The sequence below is a fragment of the Sorex fumeus genome, unplaced genomic scaffold, assembly GCF_029834395.1.
Source record: "Sorex fumeus unplaced genomic scaffold, SorFum_2.1 ptg000029l, whole genome shotgun sequence".
Taxonomy (NCBI): domain Eukaryota; kingdom Metazoa; phylum Chordata; class Mammalia; order Eulipotyphla; family Soricidae; genus Sorex; species Sorex fumeus.
The window spans coordinates 5,507,320-5,526,564 of record NW_026606086.1 but is presented as its reverse complement, the minus strand read 5'-3'; the positions used below and the strand labels follow the sequence as shown (position 1 = coordinate 5,526,564).

Sequence of the window (19,245 nt, the reverse complement as noted above, 5' to 3'; positions counted from 1 at the left end):
CAATGGTGCTGAGCCACTGCAGATGCCCTTAGGGTTGTATCACAGAGATCTGCTTCTCTCTTTTTTTTTTTTTTTTTTTTTGCTTTTTGGGTCACACCCAGCGATGCACAGGGGTTACTCCTGGCTCTGCACTCAGGAATCACTCCTGGCAGTGCTCAGGGGACCATCTGGGATGCTGGGAATCAAACCCACATCTGCTGCGTGCAAGGCAAAAGCCCTACCCACTGTGCTATCACTCCAGCCCAAGAGATCTACTTATCTTTTCCTCAATGCTGTTTATGCATTTGAGTCTCAGAGCAAGGTGTTTCTTCCATCTGAAATTAACTTCTGTGTTTGGTGTGAGACAGGGACCCACACTCTCCTCCCCTAGCCCCATAGCTAACCAGTTTTCCCAAGCCCCGCTGCTGAAAGTCCTTCCTGTTTCTCTTCATACTATCAGGCCTCTGTCAAAGATTCGCTATTCATACCCTGAGGGCCAATCCCCGGGCCCACAATTCTCTTTATTCCAGTACATCACAGTTTTGATGACAAAAGCTTTATGGTACAATTTCAAGTTGGAGGGAAAAAAGCCACCCAACTTTTCTCCCAGGGTTGCATTGGCTATCTGGTGAGTTTTACTTATGACAAGTGAATCTGAACAGCATTTGGTTTGTGGGGCCTTTCAGGAAACTGCACTGAGTCTGTACAGTGCTCCGTCTCTATTAACCTTTCCAGTTCAGAGCAAGAATGTGTCTCCGCTGCCTATGACAATGACAGCCGGCAAGTCCATGAAGAAGCAGGACTCGGTCAGAAGAGCAGCCCCTGTCCCCAGGCAGTCGTCAACCTCCTAGTGTTTGCTGCTGTTGACTTCCAGTCCCTCCACTGCCTACGAAATGCCTCATGTCCTCTCATTTCTCTGCAAGCAGCGAAGTTCATGTCACGCCACAGAGGACGCACAGCCCTAAGTCCACACCAATCTCATCTTCCACACAACACTAATGCTTCAGTCAAGCATCTGTCCAAACACAACCAATATGACAGCTGACCGCAGGGCTACTGACGAATTTTAAATTACGTGGTGACTGTCACATCTTGTTAACGCATGAACAGCTTAGAGGGGCTCCTCAGAAGGAGAAAGCATAGTATTTCATGATGAGACTATTAATGATGTCCTAAGCATACTTTGCGCTAGGGACCTCTAACAGAAGGAAGCCGAGACCTGGGCTCCCGCAGGAAGGGGAGCAGGGCGCGGCAGGTGCTGAGGAGAGGTTCCCCACTCCCAGCTGACAGGAGAGTCAACCGGAGGGCCCAGTCACATCAGGAGCCACTGTGCATGGGGAAAATATTTTGCAAAATATACTAAATCCTGGCAAGCTACCCGTGATGTATTCGATATGCCAAACACAGTAACAACAAAGTCTCCAATGGAGATGTTACTGGGCCCACTCCAGCAAATCGACGAACAATGGGAGGACAGTGACAGTGACAGTGATACTAAATCCAAGGCACACATTTACAAGTGTTTATAAAGAGAAACATCGATAATGACTTCTAATAAACCAGTGACTAGTCTACTTATATTTGAAGAAAATTACTTACATTTACTTTTAATAACTTGCTGTTTAGTGATGAATTTTCCAGAAGTTTTCTTTTCCTGTGTCTGTCGGCTGTGAAGGCAGAGCTGTTGAAATAGACAGTCAGCAGGATACATACATGGGACACAGGAGCCCAGGAAACTGACCCAGTGATGCTCAGCCAATGGAACACGGGCTGCCGAGTCTATCAGGTCAGGCCCATGTGGCCAGTGGATGCTCAAGTCAGGAGCCTCCACTGCCCTCAGAAACTCCCACAGCTTCCCGGCACGATGGACCCGAAAGAACCACCACTACAACCTTCCAAGAAAACCTGGCAGGACAGACGCAGCCTGTGAAGCGACCCTCTCCGCCCTCTCTGTCTGTAGTGACCAACAGTGACGCTTTAAGATTATACTCACTGCTCGTGACAAAAGCGAAAGTCTGATCTGACATGATTGCTGAGATTAAATATTTCAAATCACTCTGCTACTTTCTGTGGGAAAGGTATCATGTTTCACTTATTTCTCAAAATAGATTACACTACAACCTAAATTGAGAGTAACAAATCATAGGTTCATTCCATGTATCTATGTTCAAAGGGATCTAAAATAATTCTCAATCAGCACAGAAATTTTAAATTTAAATATTTCAAAGTGATTCTTAAAGAACAAAGTATTTTGTTTAAAATTTATCAAAGTAATCACTAGGCTCCCTTAAAAACTATTACGTGTGGACCCAAAGAGATAATACAGCAGGGAGGGCACCTGCCATGCACATAGCCAACCCATTGGTTGGGTTGAATCCCTGACACCCATGTGGTCCCGCTAAAAGCACCGCCAGGATTAACTCCTGAGTGCAGAACCAGGAGAAAGCCCTGAACAGTGCCGGGTGTGGCCCCCATAAAAATCATGCCTGACTCAGTGGTAGAGAACACGTCACCCTGGACTAATCTACACCCCAACAAAGAAAGAAAAACATGGGCATGTGTGCATCGGAGCATCAAATCTAGTGATATTTGCTTCAAATATAAAATTATTCTTAGAAAACATTCTTGAAAACTGGGTATCACTCCCAGGAATATCAGTGACAACAAAGGTGAAACCAATTCCAAATATTCTAGTATTTAGTCTGAAAAACTCAAAGTGAAGAAGCTGAATCACAAGTACAGCATATGAACTACTTAGTGACAACATCTGACCCTTAATGCTGAGTTTTATCCTATGTATATGTAAAGCAGTTGGGTTTCTAAAATAAAATTTATTAAATTTTATCCCTAGTAATTCACAAAACAGCAGACTCCTCTAGGTCAATGGTTTTCAATCTCTTTATCCCTGCAGATTGGCCGGGTGAGCTGAGCAAAAGCTGAAACCCACCGCCCTAACCCACAGGGTATGTTACAGCATTCACTCACTAGATAAGGCTGCACAAATTTAAATTAAACGTAAATAAGTGTAAAATTGGGGCTGGAGCAATAGTACAGCAGGAAGGGCATTTGCCTTGCGGGCAGCCAATCCAGGTTCGATTCCCAGCATCCCATATGGTCCCCTGGGCAGTAGTAATTCCTGAGTGCAGATCCAGGAGTAACCCTTGTGGAACGCTGGGCCCAGAAAGCGAAAGAATAAAAAAATAAACTGTAAAATTCAGGTGTTCACATTAGCCATCTTTCAGGTCATCTGTGGGAAATAGCTACCACATTGTACGTGGCAGATCTCAGAATATTTTCTTCAGTTCAGAAAGCTCTATGACACAGTACTGCTACAGGCTATATGAAGAATAGCCCAGAGTTAATAAAACACAAACAGAGCCATATTTCTAAAATAAGAGTGTGACCAGAGGCTAACATTTGATAATAAAAACCAACTTTGAAAAGAATTTTAAGGTAGATTTTTCAGTGGGACCAAGTGTGGGTAAGATTGTCCATGACATTTTTTGCCTGATGACTCATCAGCAGAAATCAGAGACTCGTTCACTGCATGAATGTGCACAGCTGACTGGGGTGGGTCACACTTAGCAGTGCTCAGGGCTAGTCCCGGGGCAGTGCTCGGGAGGCCTTACCCAGTGCTGGGGGCAGAGACTAGGCTCCTGATGCCGAACAAGCACTGAGCCCAGTAAAGTTCTCTCCAGCTGGTATATGAGGGTTCCTGAATGCCCTCATTTCCCTACAAATCACTGATTATTTACTTGAATTGAGAAGGCAGTCTTGTGTTAGAAGCAAAACTGTAAAGTGGCAGAAAAAAAAATTTGGAGCTGTCTTACTTTCTTTAACAAAGAGTATAGCAGGAAGTTTAAAATAGAATCACCATGCTAAAGAGTGATAATACATAAATTACCACTTCTCCCTACTTCACAGTTAATTGTGAAAATTTCAAACAAATTAAATATTTTGGATGAGTATACCTATAGCTGAATCTCTGATCCGAGTTAAGCTTCCTTCTGCTATCTGTTCAAAGGAAGAGGGCCAGATACAGCAGGGAGGGCAATTGTTTTGCCAACCTGGGCTCAATCCCTGGCACCACATCTGGTTCCCTAAGCACCGCCAAGAGTGTAGACCCTCAGCACTGCCAAGTGTGTCTCAAAAAAGAATAAAAGAAAGGAAGAATCGTTTTTGAAAGAGAGAGGAGTGCTGGGTTGGAGAGTGCTCAATGGGCTTTGCACACGCAAACCCCAGACAGATCCTTCAACACTGCCAGCTGTGGTCCCTCACCCCCACCCCTCAAAAAAGGGAAAAGGGAGAAAGGAGTCAATAAAGTCCTTTAAAAAGGCCAAAAATTACTTTAACCCTAAGTGTTTTATTAGTTTAATTTTATTTGGGGGGGGGGGTGCTCCCAAGCAGTGCTCAGGATACCCAGAGAGTTTTCTCTGAGTAATCCTTGTCAACCAGACAGTTCGGTGTCGGGGCCTGGGGACGTGCCACTGTTTGGCCATGGGTGCGGAGGTCACCAGAGCTGCCCCTGGCAGGAGCAGCCTGGGGGACATACACTGAGGTTGCTCTGGGAACCTCTAGGGTGTCCATGGATCAACAGGGGTCACGTGCTGAGCAACCCACCCGGGTTCAATCCCCAGCATCCCAGATGGTCCCCCAAGCACCTCCAGGAGTGACTCCTAAGTACAGAGCCAGGAGTGACCTCTGAGCATTACCAGATGTGGCCCCAAAATAAAAACAAAAAAACAAACAAAATAGTTGGGTGCATGCATTGGGGAATCAGTGGATGTCTGCACCTCGACACCTGTCTCCAGCCCCTAGCTTTCTTTTAAAGTAACTGATGTTTCTCCTCTTATCAGCTTTGTAAATGAGACGTGCATAAAGATCACAGTAACAAAATCTATCTGTGTGTCATCAGAAGAACTTAGGTTATTTTCTCTCAATGTACCTGCACTTTTAAAATAATCCTATTGACTATACATTTAAGTTTACTAAGGGTATTACCAACGGTTGAAATGATGAGGTAGCATTTTAACAATCTGGAGGGATTTGTACAAATTTCGCTTGATACTTTGGAAAATCATTGCTATTTGGTTTCAAAAAATGTTGAAATTTTGCCCTGGTAATATTATTCTAATAATTGATTGGCTATCGCAAAAGAGGGAAAAGAAAAAAAAAACCCTGCTCATGTAAGAACTTTAATTTCTTTACAAGCACCTTACATCTTGTCATTCCAGTGATACTCTGCACCCATGCAAAAGGAGTAAGAAAATAAGTTAATACCTCATGCTATCATACAGATATAGAACGGGTTTGCTAATACCCAAGGCAACTATGATGATTTTATACTCTTTCTCAACCTTTCCCTGAGCCCTCACTATGCCTGACAATTAGGTCAAGTTGTTTATAAACTGGTGAACAGTAACTAAAAAGTCTCCTAGGCCTCTGGATCTAGCCGATGACAAATGTTCAATGAAATTAGTACAGAGCTATGATCACTATCTACAGGCAATTTTAGGAAGCCAAATGCAGCTACTGTTGCTTACAATAACATTTCAATGACACCAAATACATGAAATCATAAATAAAATGTCAAAGCTTTCTAAAGTACCCCTCAATCCCATCCGTCCCCGTCCTTTCCCCAGGCCTGTTACTTACTTTTCCAGGTTCTGTAAATGTTCTCTTACTTTCTGCACCAGTCCCAACTTGGTGTCATTCACCACGAAGTCATCACAGCGGTAACTGCAAGGAGAGCAACCATCAGTGAGTGCACACAGCCCGAGGAGGCGCAGGAACGGCATCACAAGAAGGCCGAGCAGTGCCCACACGGCAAACCCGGCTCTGCAGACGATCACTGTCAGTGGTGAGTTGAAGAGGATTGATTTGAAATCCACAAGGAAATGTTTTTTTAAGGAGCCATTTTTCAAAGCCACTGTGCCCACAGGTACAAACACTGGTTTCTTTTCACATTTTAATTCAAAAAGCCTTTCAGTTTTCCCTTTGAATTAAAAGTATGCATACTGCCACTTGTGTGAAATTCTTATTAGTGGTGCCAATGTTTGGGAAATGGAATAAAAATCACCACGTATCAGTAGCCTAAACCTTAAAGATGATACTTCCCAATTCAAATTAATGGGCAGTGTGAGGGGAAAAAGATGTTTATTTAATGAAAGGGGAAAGGTAATTAAACTATGGGATAATATTTGGGGGTGGGGGACTAGAGAAAGAGAGCTATCATTTCATTTTGGCTTTGGGGCCACAGCCAGCAGTGCTCGGGGTTCCTCCTGGCTCTGCACTCAGGGCTCACTCCTGGCGGTGCTCAGGGGATCACATGAGATGCTGAGGACTGAACCCAGGTCAGCCAAGTACAAGGAAAGCACCCTACCTGCTGTTCTATCTCTCCAGCCCCAAAGCTAAGTATCTTAAACATGATTTCATTAAAATAAAGTGAAGTCCAATGACTCTGGAAAATAAATCTCCATTTTGAAGTGCCTGAAAAACAGAGCAGCCACGACCTTGAGGAAACTGATCGCTGCACTGAAGAAGATGCACAAAGTGGCCCCTGGGCCCCACAGAATCCCCAGAGACCGCCAGGAGGGATCCCTGAGTGCAGAGCCAGGAGTAAGCCCTGAGCACCAACAGCTGTGGCCTCAAAACAAAACCAAAGAATGAAATAAAAGTAAATGTATTTGTCTATCCATATCTTAGCAGATCAATAAGCAAATACCAGGATTGAATAAAAATTACAGCAGAGTCTGGCAAACTTCCCGTGTCGTACTCAATACGCCAAATGCCAGTAACAATGATAGGTCTCATTCTCCTAGCCCTGAAAGAGCATTGAATATGGCTCTTTTAAAATCTCAGAGCTAGGAAGAAGAAGACGTTACTGGTGCCTGCTCGAGGCAATAGACGAACAACAGGATGATCATGACGGTGATTGTGAATAAAAATTGGGTAAAACCATTTTTAACAAAAGCAACTTGCAAGTTAGTACCAATACATTCTTTTGTACACCAACTTGTTAAAAACAAAAACACTTGTAACCAAAGAATAATGACAATCACACTGCCATCTCCCACAAAACAAGCTCTAAGTGCACAGCAAGGAGTACAAATTAGGCGATCTCTGCATTTCTTAAATATCTGAAACCGAACTATGAAAAAATGAAAAGAGGGACAGGGAAATTACAATGACATCACATGCAAATGCTTGATCTGCGTTTTTCATTTCTAGGAGGTGAAGGTTTAAGAAGCGAATGCTCTCGTATCTGGGAGTTTGCCAAGCACTGGCATTGCCGGGCCTAAAGGGAGCTCTATTTTCACTTTTCCAAGAAAAATCTTCATATTGCTCTCCCTGAACCAACCAACAGTGCAAGTGGGTTCCTTTCTCACCGCATTCCCACAAACACTAGTTATTTTCAGCCTGTTTTGACATACGCCCTTCCCAGTGGTGTGGGATCTGTATCCAGACAACTCAATGTTGTCAGGGTTTCTTTCTCCCTGAGGAGCAAGCTAATTATGTGCGCTGCGGAGCTGGACACATAAACAAACACGATGAATGAACAAAGACGCTGTGGCACATCTACACAATGGAGCACTGTGCACCCACGAGGAAGGATGAGAGCCGCGATTCGCCACTGCGGGCGGAACTAAAGGGGCTCGCATTGAGTGGAGTCCGTCAGAGAGGGCAGACACAGAGTGACCTCCCTCGTGTGTGGGCTAGAAGACGCACAGCTGGGATGCTGGGAAGGGAAGCGGGCACTCTGCTGGAGGATGTGGTGACGGAATGATGCACACACGAAACCATCATCAACAGCACTATGAATGACAAATCCTTCTTTAAAAAAAATGAAGCATGAAAAGGAAAAAGTCATTTTTGAAAACCTTAAAATGGGAGACTAGTTATTAATTATCTGTGCCCAATTAAATGGTGGCCTAGGCTGTCAATCAAGACTAACATATCTGGGGCTGGAGTGATAGTACAGCGGGTAGGGCGCTTGCCTTGCACGCGGCCAACCCAGGTATAATTCTCAGCATCCCATAAGGTCCCCCAAGCACCACCAGGAGTAATTCCTGAGTGCATGAGCCAGGAGTAACCCCTGTGCATCACCAGGTGTGACCCAAAAGTTAAAAAAAAAAAATTTAAAAATTAAAAAAAAGACTCACATATCCTCCTGTTACTGAGGGTACGCCCTAACATCCCCACAGAGCTACCTTTTACATCCTAAACCCTTTGTCTACAACCAAAGGATCAACAATGGCAAGAAATTAATACCCTAATGGCCCTATATAATAAGGGAATTAGTGAAAAGTTTCATTTCTTGATTCTTCTGAACATCAATGTTAAGAGAGACAGTCTACTCTGTAGAATTTGGGCTTCTCCTCAATAAACTAGAAATTGAGCTTCTATATGATCCAGTAATACCATTCCCAGAGTAAACCCTGGGGCCCCCAAACACAAAAGGAATCACTCCTGGCGATGCTCAAGGGCCCGGACTCCTGGAGGTGCTGGGGCTCAAACACAGGTCGACCATGATCAAGAGAAGTGCCCCACTGGCTGTAAACTGCTCCAGTCCCTGAAATGCCTTTCCTCTTGTAGAACTGTATGGGGGTCAGTAGGATGGCTCGAAAGGCTGGAGATGCTTTGCACGCAGAAGGTCCTGGTTCAAACCCTGCAGCTCCAGAAGTTAGCACTGACCACGAGGGATGACTGCCACCCTCCACCCCAAAAATTATTATTGTCAAAACACAGCTCTATACTCAGGGAGAAACCATTCTTCATTTATTATAAAGGGCCAGGGTGTGTGTCTGTGCACACCTGTCTGAACGTGTGCACAGACACCACACACTCTACTACTGAGGAACAGCAGCCTCAGAACTGTCAATTTAATGGAAATACATTTTTGTAACTTTTATAGGTTAAAATTTCAACTTTCAGAAAAAGCACATTAACAAATTAGCGCAAGTGGAAAAGGTATGTCACAGATTGTACTAAAAACTGGCTATTACAATTTGCTGCAGGAGAGCAAAATGAGTAAATTCTGAAAAAGCCTTATGACAACAGACATTTCTCAATAAATGCATGTTATTTTACTAAGAAATTTCTCATAAGAGTAAGAAAAAGTAACTGAAAACGGTCAAATGATAGACTAAAATTATAGATGAAATAATAAAGTATTAATGGTTATCAAATAATTTGAGATTATTCTGGGCAGATACAAAATGATGTAGATTGCTTTCTGAGGGGGCAGTGGCCTTGTACGTGGTGCTGAGGGGTGGTGCCGAGCCACTATGAAATTCTGAATCAAGCAGGCAGAATTTCAATGCCAGGGCCCAGAGACACGTGCAGATGGGGCCTTGTGGGGAGACTGTCCAGGTAGCCCCAGGATGCAATGCTCAGGGACATGGCAGCACAGGGACAGAGCCCTGGCCAACAGCAGGGCCTGCGAGGCATGTTCCTTGACCTCTGCTACACCTCCGCTCCTAGAATAACTTGTATTGTAACCAAGGAAAGAAAACACAGTATTTTGAAACAGATAAATGATTTTATTATTCCAGTTAAGGGGTTTCTATTTTCAAATTTGAGGAAATTGTTCAAGTGGCAGAGAGCACATGCCTGGCATACATGAAATGGGCTGAGTGACCGAGCACAGCCCGCCCCCACTCCAGCACGGGGGAATGCCCCGCATCCAACCCTGGGATGGCTTCTAAGGATCAGAAAAAAAGCTGACTTCAAAGAAAGGGAAAGTGTCTGTTTCCCTTAAAAGCACTATGAATTTAAAACCTAGGCTGAACGTTCTAACACCACAGCCTCCAACCACCAGTGTCTGCTTCCCACCACCTCCATCCCAGACACACCACGCATGTGATCACAAAGAAACACAAACACGCACGCGCACAGGCTCAGCTTAATTCTGCAGGCCAGCTCTCAGGTTCCGTTGCTGTTAGGCATCTGTGACTGCCTTACTATGCTTTTTACATCCCTTATAGGACAGAGCTCACTCTGTGTCTGTCCTCCTTGTCGCTAACTTCACTTAGCACAACACTCTCCAAACATGATTTTGTCTTTTCTTACAGCCAAGTAATATTCCGTGTGTAGACGTACCACAGCATCTTCCTCTATTCTTGGGCACACAGACGATTTGTGTATTTGTCTATTGTGAATAGACCTGCAGTGAACACAGGAACACAAATGTCTTTTCTGAATAGAATTTTTGGGTCCACAGCTCAAAATGAGAGTACGGAGGTTAAGGAACTTGTCTTGCACATAGCTGACCCCAATTCGATCAATGGCCCCAGACATGTCCCTAAGCATAGCCAAGAGTGACCACTGAGCAATGCTGGGAGTCTCCCTTAAACAAACAAAAAAGTGGTAGGTAACATTGCGGGGACGAAAGCTGTCCCTCCAGGTCTCTCTGCCCCTCCCGGTTCCTGGCTGTCATGCCCACGAACTGTCTCCAGGTGCCATGTAAGTGCATTAACGGCCTTCATCCAGAGACTCAAGAATGAATCCCAGAAGACAGCAGCTCACTAAAGATTTCTCTGGACCCCGTGCCAAGCCGATTTCACTGGGGCACCTCAGATGGAGCAGGTGTTCTCTCTCTGCCTACTGCAAATGAACCCTGGCGGCCACAAAGTTCCAGAAGAAAAATCCAGGTATTGTCCTTGGATGTTAGTCTCATATTATGGTATTTTATATTCCACAAATGAGTACGGTCATTCTATATCTGTCCCTCTCCTTCTGACTCATTTCACTTAGTATGGTACTCTCCACAACCATCCACTTATACGAAAATTTCATGACTTCATCTCTCCTAACAGCCATGGTTGGAAGCCTGCCTTATGAGCTGGGGGAGAAGGCAGCTAGGATAGAGAAGGGATCACTAAAGTCAGTGATGGTTGGAGGGATCACTCAGGATGGGAGATGTGTGCTGAAAGTAGATAAAGGACCAAACGTGATGCCCTCTCACTATTTGTACTGCAAACATTAATGCCCAAAAGCAGAGGGAGAGTAAGAGGGAAATTATTTACCACAGAGGCAAGGGAAGGGGTATAATGCGGGGAGGGAGGATACTGGGACATTAGATGGTGAAAAATGTGCACGGTGGAGCAATAGATGTTCGATCATTGTATGACTGAAACTCAAAGTTTTTTAACTATAGCTTACAGTGATTCAATTTAAAAAAAAAATTTAAAAGCCAGCAAAAACCAGGTATGCTGCCCCTGAGACTGAAGACTCCAGGCTACATGGCAGAAGTGGGGACTGAACCCTCTGTGGTCCTGGCAGTCACACCCCACAAACTGCTCCAGGTGCCATTTGAGCACATTAACAACCCTGATCCAGAGACTCACAAATGAATCTTGGAATGGATTAGCTCACTGCTGAGACGTCTCTGGACCCCATGTATTTACAATTTTAGAATTCCAGGAGTGCACGGCCACAAAAGCGGTCATAGAACATTTCATGATATTCATAACAAGCAACAGAAAATAAATTATCTACATCTGCCTGTGGCAAACAGGTTTGAGTGGTGGTGGGAAAATTTGAAATCATGGTGGTGGGAAGGTGTAATGGTGGTGAGATTAGTGTTGAAATATTGAATGTAATCAATATTAATGTGAACAATCTTATGAAAATAAAATTTGGAAAAAAAATTTTTTTAAAGTGGTAGGTAAAAAGAAGCAAAATTTCAGAATTAGTATTTCTGGAAGTTCAGTTCTTCTGGTTTTAGTTGAAGAAAAGGTATACAAAATAAAAGGTAAAGATATGTCTTCATCTACTTGCAACCTTAAAAACATTTTGTCTTCGGGGGTATGGTGCCGCCAGCAGATCAATCTGTACCTGTGCAAGTGCATCAGCAGCCTGATGGTGTCTTCAGACTTCCAGGTACCCCAAAATTGCTGCTGTGCCTTTGGCCAGACCCCAAATACTTGGGGCAAAGTTTACCAAGAAAGTAAACGGCTGAAAGTTAGGTAGGTGGGAGACACACCCACAAACCACCTCCAGCTCAGCTATATAATTGGAGGCATGGCCTCTCTGGTTCCTGATCAAACTGCTTAACGGCCATGATCCCAGAGACTCAGAGACAAATCTCGGAATCCAACAGCTTTTGGCAGAGATGCGTCCGGTCTCCACAATGGGTTACTGGTGCCGAACCACCCCAAGGGGGACAGGGTGTGTCCCTTCACCTGCTCCCCTTTGGCGGATCGGTGGCTGCCATCTTCCAGAGGCCACTGGACAGTCAAGTCTGGGCCCGCAGTGACAAGACAAGTGCAGCCTCACGGGATGGGGGTAGAGCTGGCCCTTTCCTCCCGGCCCCAATGAGACCCCAGAAATGCCGCCTAGAAATGGCCTCTCTGGCTCCTGATCTAGCTGCTTAATGGCCATGATCCAAGAGACTCAGGAACAAATCTTGGAACCCAGCAGGTTTTAGCAGAAATCCCTCTACATTTAATTGCTAAAATTTCGGAATTCCAAAATCACACAGCCACTATAGCAGTATGACATCATATGTTATTCATAACCAGCAATAGAAAACAAATTGTCTGTGGTTGCCTTTTTGGCAAATCTGAGTGTTGGGGTAAAATCCCTAATAAAAATGGTGGGTCTGGTGTCAAAATACTGAATGTAATCAAAGTAGAGAGAGAGTAATGTGGAAATCATCTGCTCCACAGGTTGGGGGAGGGTGTGGGATGGCGGGGGAGGGATACTGGGATTTTTGGTGGTGGAAAACGGGCACTGGTGAAGGGACGGGTGTTTCATTGTATGACTGAGACTTAAACCCGAAAGCTTTGTAACTGCTCTCATGGAGATTCTGTCTGTCTGTCCTCCTGTTGTTCATTGATTTGCTCAGGCGGGCCCAGTAACGTCTATATTGTGAGACTTGGTTGTTACTGTGTTTGGCATATCGAATACGTCACGGATAGCTTGCCAGGCTTTGCCGTGCGGGCGAGATATTCTCGGTGGCTTGCTGGGCTCTCTGAGAGGGGCAGAGAAATCGAACCCGGCTTGGCCAGGCTGGCTGCGTGCAAGGCTAATACCCTACCCACTGTGCTATCGCTCCAGCCCACGGTGATTCAATAAATAAAATTATAAAAAAGGGGGGAAAAAAAGTAAGGTGAAGTTCATGCCCAATTCAATCAGCCTAATCAATGGCTGAATAAATAGCAATACTCCTACATGTGTAGCACTGTAGCACTGTCCTCCCGTTGTTCATTCATTTCCACGAGCGGGCACCAGTAACATCTCCATTGCGAGACTTGTTGTTACTGGGTTTAGCATATCGAATGTGTCACAGGTAGCTTGCCAGGCTTTCCTGTGCGGGCAAGATAATCTCGGTAGCTTGCTGGGCTCTCCGAGAGGGGTGAACGAATGGAACCTGGGTTGGCCAGGTCTGCCGCGTGCAAGGCAAATGCACTACCCACTGGGCTATTGCTCCAGCCCGCAATGGATAGCGCAATGGACTCCTACATGAAAAAAAAAATTGTCTTGTGAGGCTGGAGGGATAATGCCAACCTAGTTCCAGCCCACCAGAAGTGATCCCTGGGCAGAGCCAGGAAGGAGCTCAAGCACAGCAGGTATGGTTCAAAAAGGAAAACAAACAAAACCAACATTATTTGGGGGCCAGGAGTTGGCTCTGTGGTAGAGCACAGGCCTTCAAGTGTGAACACGGGCCTGTCTGGGCCCACAGACTGACGCCCACCTGGGCGGCTCCAGTGCCCTGCAGCCGAGGGGACCCAGGCAGTGCCACACTGGGGAAGACAACTGTGTTTTCTCAACATAGACGAATTCATAGACTTTAACAAAATTACACATGCTGGCTTCAAAATCTGAAACTGGAGAATTCTTTGTTGAGTTTTCAGAAAAGTTTTCAGCTTTAAATCAAGGTGGTGGGGGCTGGAGCAATAGCACAGTGGATAGGGTGTTTGCCTTCCACCCGGCCGACCCAGGTTCGATTCCCAGCATCCCATATGGTCCCCTGAGCATCGCCAGGAGTAATTCCTGAGTGCAGAACCAGGAATGACCCCTGTGCATCGCCGGATGTGACCCAAAAAGAAAAAAAAAAATAAATCAAGGTGGTAATACTGAATAGTTAAAAGAGTTAAGAGAACTATTTAACTCAGAAGTAATTCTCAAACTGATAAGCTATTTGTTTCAGTGTCAAGCAGTTCTTCTAAAAAAACGAGCAAATTTTATTAATACAGATGCAATATCAAAGGTGAGGTTTTGTATGTTAGTAATTCACTGAAATTTTTCAATTCATTAACTGGAGTCTACTATAACTACTACGTTTATAAATCTAACTGTAGATCATTAACTGGGTTAAATAAAATGTACAATTAAGGTAAATTCACCTGTTTTATTTGCTTTATAGAATATGACTAGAAATTTTTTAATTATATCTGTACGAATTGTTATTCTTTTGGATGGTACTGCCATTCTAAAAAGTATCTCTCACACTGCTTGCTTAGTTCTATGCTAGTACACAGTATCAAAAGGAGGTTTAAAATACAAATTTCGGGGGCTGGAGCAATAGCACAGCAGGTAGAGCATTTGCCTTGCACGCGGCCAACCCGGGTTTGATTCCCAGCATCCCAGATGGTCCCCTGAGCACCGCCAGGGGTAATTCCTGAGCGCAGAGCTAGGAGTAACCCTTGTGCATCGCTGGGTTTGACCCAAAAAGCAAAAAAAGAAAGAAAGAAAGAAAGAAAGAAAGAAAGAAAGAAAGAAAGAAAATAATAAAAATTTAATGAATAATAAGAAATCAGTTTTACTTTGGCTGGGTTCGTTTTCTGTCACTTTAAGAAAAAAAAAAGCTTTATAAGTTTCGACAACAGTCCTGTTCCCTCAAGACAAAATTCTAGATTCTTTTACAATCACCAAGAAGGCCTCATTTAAGTTGACAACTTCCATCATGTCTTCATTTATGGCAATGCAGTGGGATTCACAGCCCTGATGAGGAGGTGGGAGGGCACCGGCTTCCAGAGCACACACCCAGGAGGCCGGGCATGTGGAGTAGGGGCCTACAGGCTTCCCTGCTCTGGAATCCGAGCTGCCTCACAGCACACACAGCTCAAGATGCCCCCATCCTCCTATTTTTATTTCTTCTTTATCCTGGCCCAGAGGTTAAAAATAAATGAGAGAAATGCGAAATTAAAAGATGCCAGGTTCCACTTAATACCTGCATACCACGACACCCTAAAGGAAAGAGCAAGTAAAAGGGAATGCGCCTGCCACAGAGGCAGGGGGATGGGGGGGGGGGGGGGGGCGGGCGGGGAGGGAGATACTGGGAACACTGGTGGTAGAGAATGAACACCGGTGGAGGGATGGGTACTCAATCATTGTATGAATGAAACGTAAGCATAAAAGCTTATGTCTGTAACTGTATCTCACAGTAATTCATTAAAAAATAAAAAAAAATGGGGCTGGAGAGATAGTACACTGGGTAGGGCGTTTGCCTTGCACGCAGCCAACCCGGGTTCGATTCCCAGCATCCCATATGGTCCCTTGAGCACCGCCAGGAGTAACTCCTGAGTGCAGAGCCAGGAGTAACCCCTGTGCGTTGCCAGGTGTGACCAAAAAAGAAAAAAAAATTTAATTTTTTTTTAAAAGTTGCCCGTTTCTTTTAGTCTTTTTTCCCCCCAAGAGGGTATGAAATCGTCTGCTGACTATACGTTATAATGGATGATACAGAAGCTTCACTGTTACCCTTAATTTTATCTGATACCATAATTCAATTTAGATATATTGCATAGGGTGTGCCAACAATAATTAATAACCAAATAAACTACACTGACTGTGCTTGGTCTTAATGTTGAACTCCAGAATCACAACACAGTAACTGTCAGTTCAACTACACCAAGATTTCTGAAGACAATGACTTCTCGATACAAGTAAGCTCCAAATGGAGCCTGGCATCACCGTGAAGAATTCTAACTCCACACTACTGAGTCATGTTTACCAAGATGGCTACAGACCAGACTAACTTTACACAGCACGTTAAAAAAAAAAAAAAGACATTTATTCAGTGTCATGATTAGACTATCACATTTAGCACTCAACAGCACAGGTGCAAAAAAACCCTTTGTTGGAATGCCTCACATTTTACACAGAACAGGCACTAAAATAACCTGTACACAGGTACAGTCCCAGACACAGTCCCAAGTGTTTGCAGTCCACGGTACTGTCAGAACACGCCTTCCCTGTACCTGGTCCTGCCGGCCCTGCGCATGGCTGAGCTGGCAAATCTGCTGTAAGCTGCAGCTTCCCATCACCTCTCCACCCTCCTCTCCTGCTAAGCTTGTCTCCTGGCACTGCGACTGCCAGACCCACCACGGCCACCTTGGCTTCATGGCTGGGTGAAGCACTGGCCTCCCCCACAGGGCCTGAGCTTCGGCCTCCAAAACTTCCTCCCTTCTATTGGTGGAGGGAAGGTCACACCAGTGGTGTTGGAACACCAAATGCATGAAACAACTGTGTAATGAGCAACTTTGTAAATCACAGTGTTTTTAATAAAAATTTATTTTTTTACATAAAAAAAAAAATTCCTCCCTTTAAGGATCCAAAATCTGAAGGCTTGATTGTTGCAGCTGCCAATCACTGGAACTTCCGCCACCTCCAAAATCGCTTCCGTCATTGTCCAGTCCATCACAGCTACCCCACTGCCACCACACCCATCACGATGCCGTCCATGTCTTCTCTCTAATGCCACCGACAGAAATCTCTTTCACAGTTCAGAGGGTACCAGGTCACAGAGGATCTTCTCTCGAGACAGTCACTTTGGTTCCCAACCCTTCCGTTCACCTTGTCTGGCCTGTACTCACAGCTGCATCCACTTCCTCACTGTGGTGCAGGTGACAAGCCCAAAGCCTCAGGGGCGCTTAACATGGGGAAGCTTTGGGATGTCTCAGGACCGAGCAGTCTGAGCATGCCCCATGGCTCAAAACGGCTTCCCAGGCTTTCAGCGGTCGTCATTTCAAGCTCAACTCTCAGATAAGAGCTTCGCAGCTGTCCCGGCTCTTTGAGGGACCATAACCGATGCTTACTCGGCAGCATCCACAAGGAGAAAGAAGTAACCAGACAAACGTATCTGGTTCTTTCAGTCTTTAGCTAAAACAGCTTGCAAACGGAAAACTAGCCCATCGACACCGATATTAAAACTTCCAAGGCTTGGGGCTGGAGTGATAGCACACCAGGCAGGGTGTTTGCCTTGCATGCAGCTGACCCTGGTTCGATTCCCAGCATCCCATATGGTCCCCCGAGCACCGCCAGGAGTAATCCTGAGTGCAGAGCCAGGAGTAACCCCTGTGCATCACTGGGTGTGACCCAAAGAGCAAAAAGCAAATAAATAAATAAATAAAGCTCCCAAGGCAAACAGATGGAATTAAAGTAAACAAGTTCTGAAAATCTCTTCCTGGTTTGCAACTGTGCTGAGAGTTATAGAAAAAAAGTTATAGAATTTGCAACACTGTTTCAACAGGTTGTAGACGTCTTCTGAAATATAGAATGCACTTCCCCTTTTGGAATAAATGCTATAAAATAAGGGTTACACGCTAAAAAGTGAAAATATACCACAGTTCCCAAACTGTGGCCAAAATAACAGACCAAGTTCTCCTGGAGGGGCCAGTGTGCTAGAACAGCACACAGTGGGCAGGAAGGGGAGGGAGCTTACCTTGCACACCACTGACCTGGGTTCCATCCACACCTGAATAATTCCTGAGAGCAGAGCAACCCCTGAGCATCATCGGGTGTGACCCAAAAAGCAAAAAAAAAAAAAAAAAAAAAAAAAAAGAAGAAGAAGAAAAGAAAACAGAACAACACATAGTTTGCTTGCCTTGCGAGCAGCCAGTCCTGACAATCCTTCACACCTCATCCAGTCCCCCGGGCCAGGAGGAAGCACCTCTAGGTGGGCCCAAACTCACAAGTTGTCCTAGACTGAGGCTCCAGCTTTCAGGGAAAGGAGGTCCTGAAGGAGCCGTGAGGAAAGGCGGAAAGGGAGAAAGGGAAGGAGAAGGCCGCTCCTCTGCATCATCTTCCTACAAACATTTCACTAGAATCAGAGTCTGTCCAAAGTCCAGCATCTGTTTTTGAGTATGTACCTAACATAAAACTCAGAAACTACACTCACCAATATACCTACCCTGTACTATATACGTACCTACAACAGAACAAACGCCTACACTGAACACTCAACTTTCAGTCTATTAGATTAATACTAAAGTTTTATTGATCAATTTTTTGTTCTTAAGAGCCACACCTGGGGGTGCTCAGGGCTTAGTCCTGGCTCTCCGCTCAGGAATCACTCCTGATGGGGCTATGGATTGCACCCGGGTTGGCTGCATGCAAGCAAACACCCTATCCACTATGCTCATGCTCCAATCCCTTTATTAAGTAATTTTTCGGTGATTCTTTGGCAAAGATGAGGCTATACACTTCCAACAGGCTTTGTCGGATAAGAAAAGTCTCCCTTTTGATTTAGAAAAAAAGAAAGGGGGGGGGGAGAGAGAGAGAGAGAGAACATTAAAAGCAAAATATACTGCTGAAGATGAGGGAGAGCCGACATGGGCTGAGGGCCCCTGCCCAGAACTCAGCTGATGCAGATTTCATCCTCAGAACCACACGGTTCCAGCAGCACCAAGTACTGCCCTGGAGGTCCCCCCGCCTCACTCCCACACAGCCACAGTGTCCTAGGGACACCCAGCACCACATCCTCAGGTCTTCACACTGCAACCCCTGGCTGAAAATCACTAGGAAGGGTCCCAGGACTCCCGACCACCTCTTGGAAGGCTCACCCACCAGAAAACAAAATCAATACTGAGAATTCCTTTCTGATTTCATAATAGAAATGTTCAAACTAGAAACAGGCACTAACAAGGCAAGGCAGGAGGGAGCCTGGTGCCTTTTTCTACCACCGCGAGACAAACCATCATCTAAGCTATCGGGGAAGATTAGTCTAAAAAGCAAATTTCTTATTTTACTTTATTACGAGTAAAATTTTAGGTAAAAGGGTTGAACTGTCCAAGGTTGCAGTGACCATGCGCATTACTACTGCCTGCAACTATAGCCCTACCCCATCTCTCTGTCCACTCCAGCTCAGCAAGCCACCCTTCCCAACCCCTGGCCCCATTATTTGTTCATCGATGTTATGACAAAACCACATTTTTGAGCCAAACATTATCTAGTTTTAAGTTAGTTCAATGATGAAACTAAATGTATAGCCATGCTATACATCATTCATTCATCACTCAGCCATCACTCATTCATACATGA

At 44.9% G+C, this 19,245-nt stretch overlaps 1 protein-coding gene across 2 annotated transcripts in view; it reads right to left on the bottom strand.

Moving 5' to 3' along the window:
• USP3 (ubiquitin specific peptidase 3) overlaps positions 1-19,245 on the bottom strand; it is a 112,250-nt gene that overhangs the window by 44,075 nt on the left and 48,930 nt on the right. For both annotated transcript variants that reach the window (XM_056115634.1, XM_056115635.1), the window contains 2 exons: positions 5,635-5,718; positions 1,579-1,660 (listed from right to left, as the gene is read on the bottom strand). In XM_056115634.1, the coding sequence (XP_055971609.1) occupies positions 1,579-1,660; positions 5,635-5,718 (166 nt within the window). The remainder of the gene's footprint in view (positions 1-1,578; positions 1,661-5,634; positions 5,719-19,245) is intronic.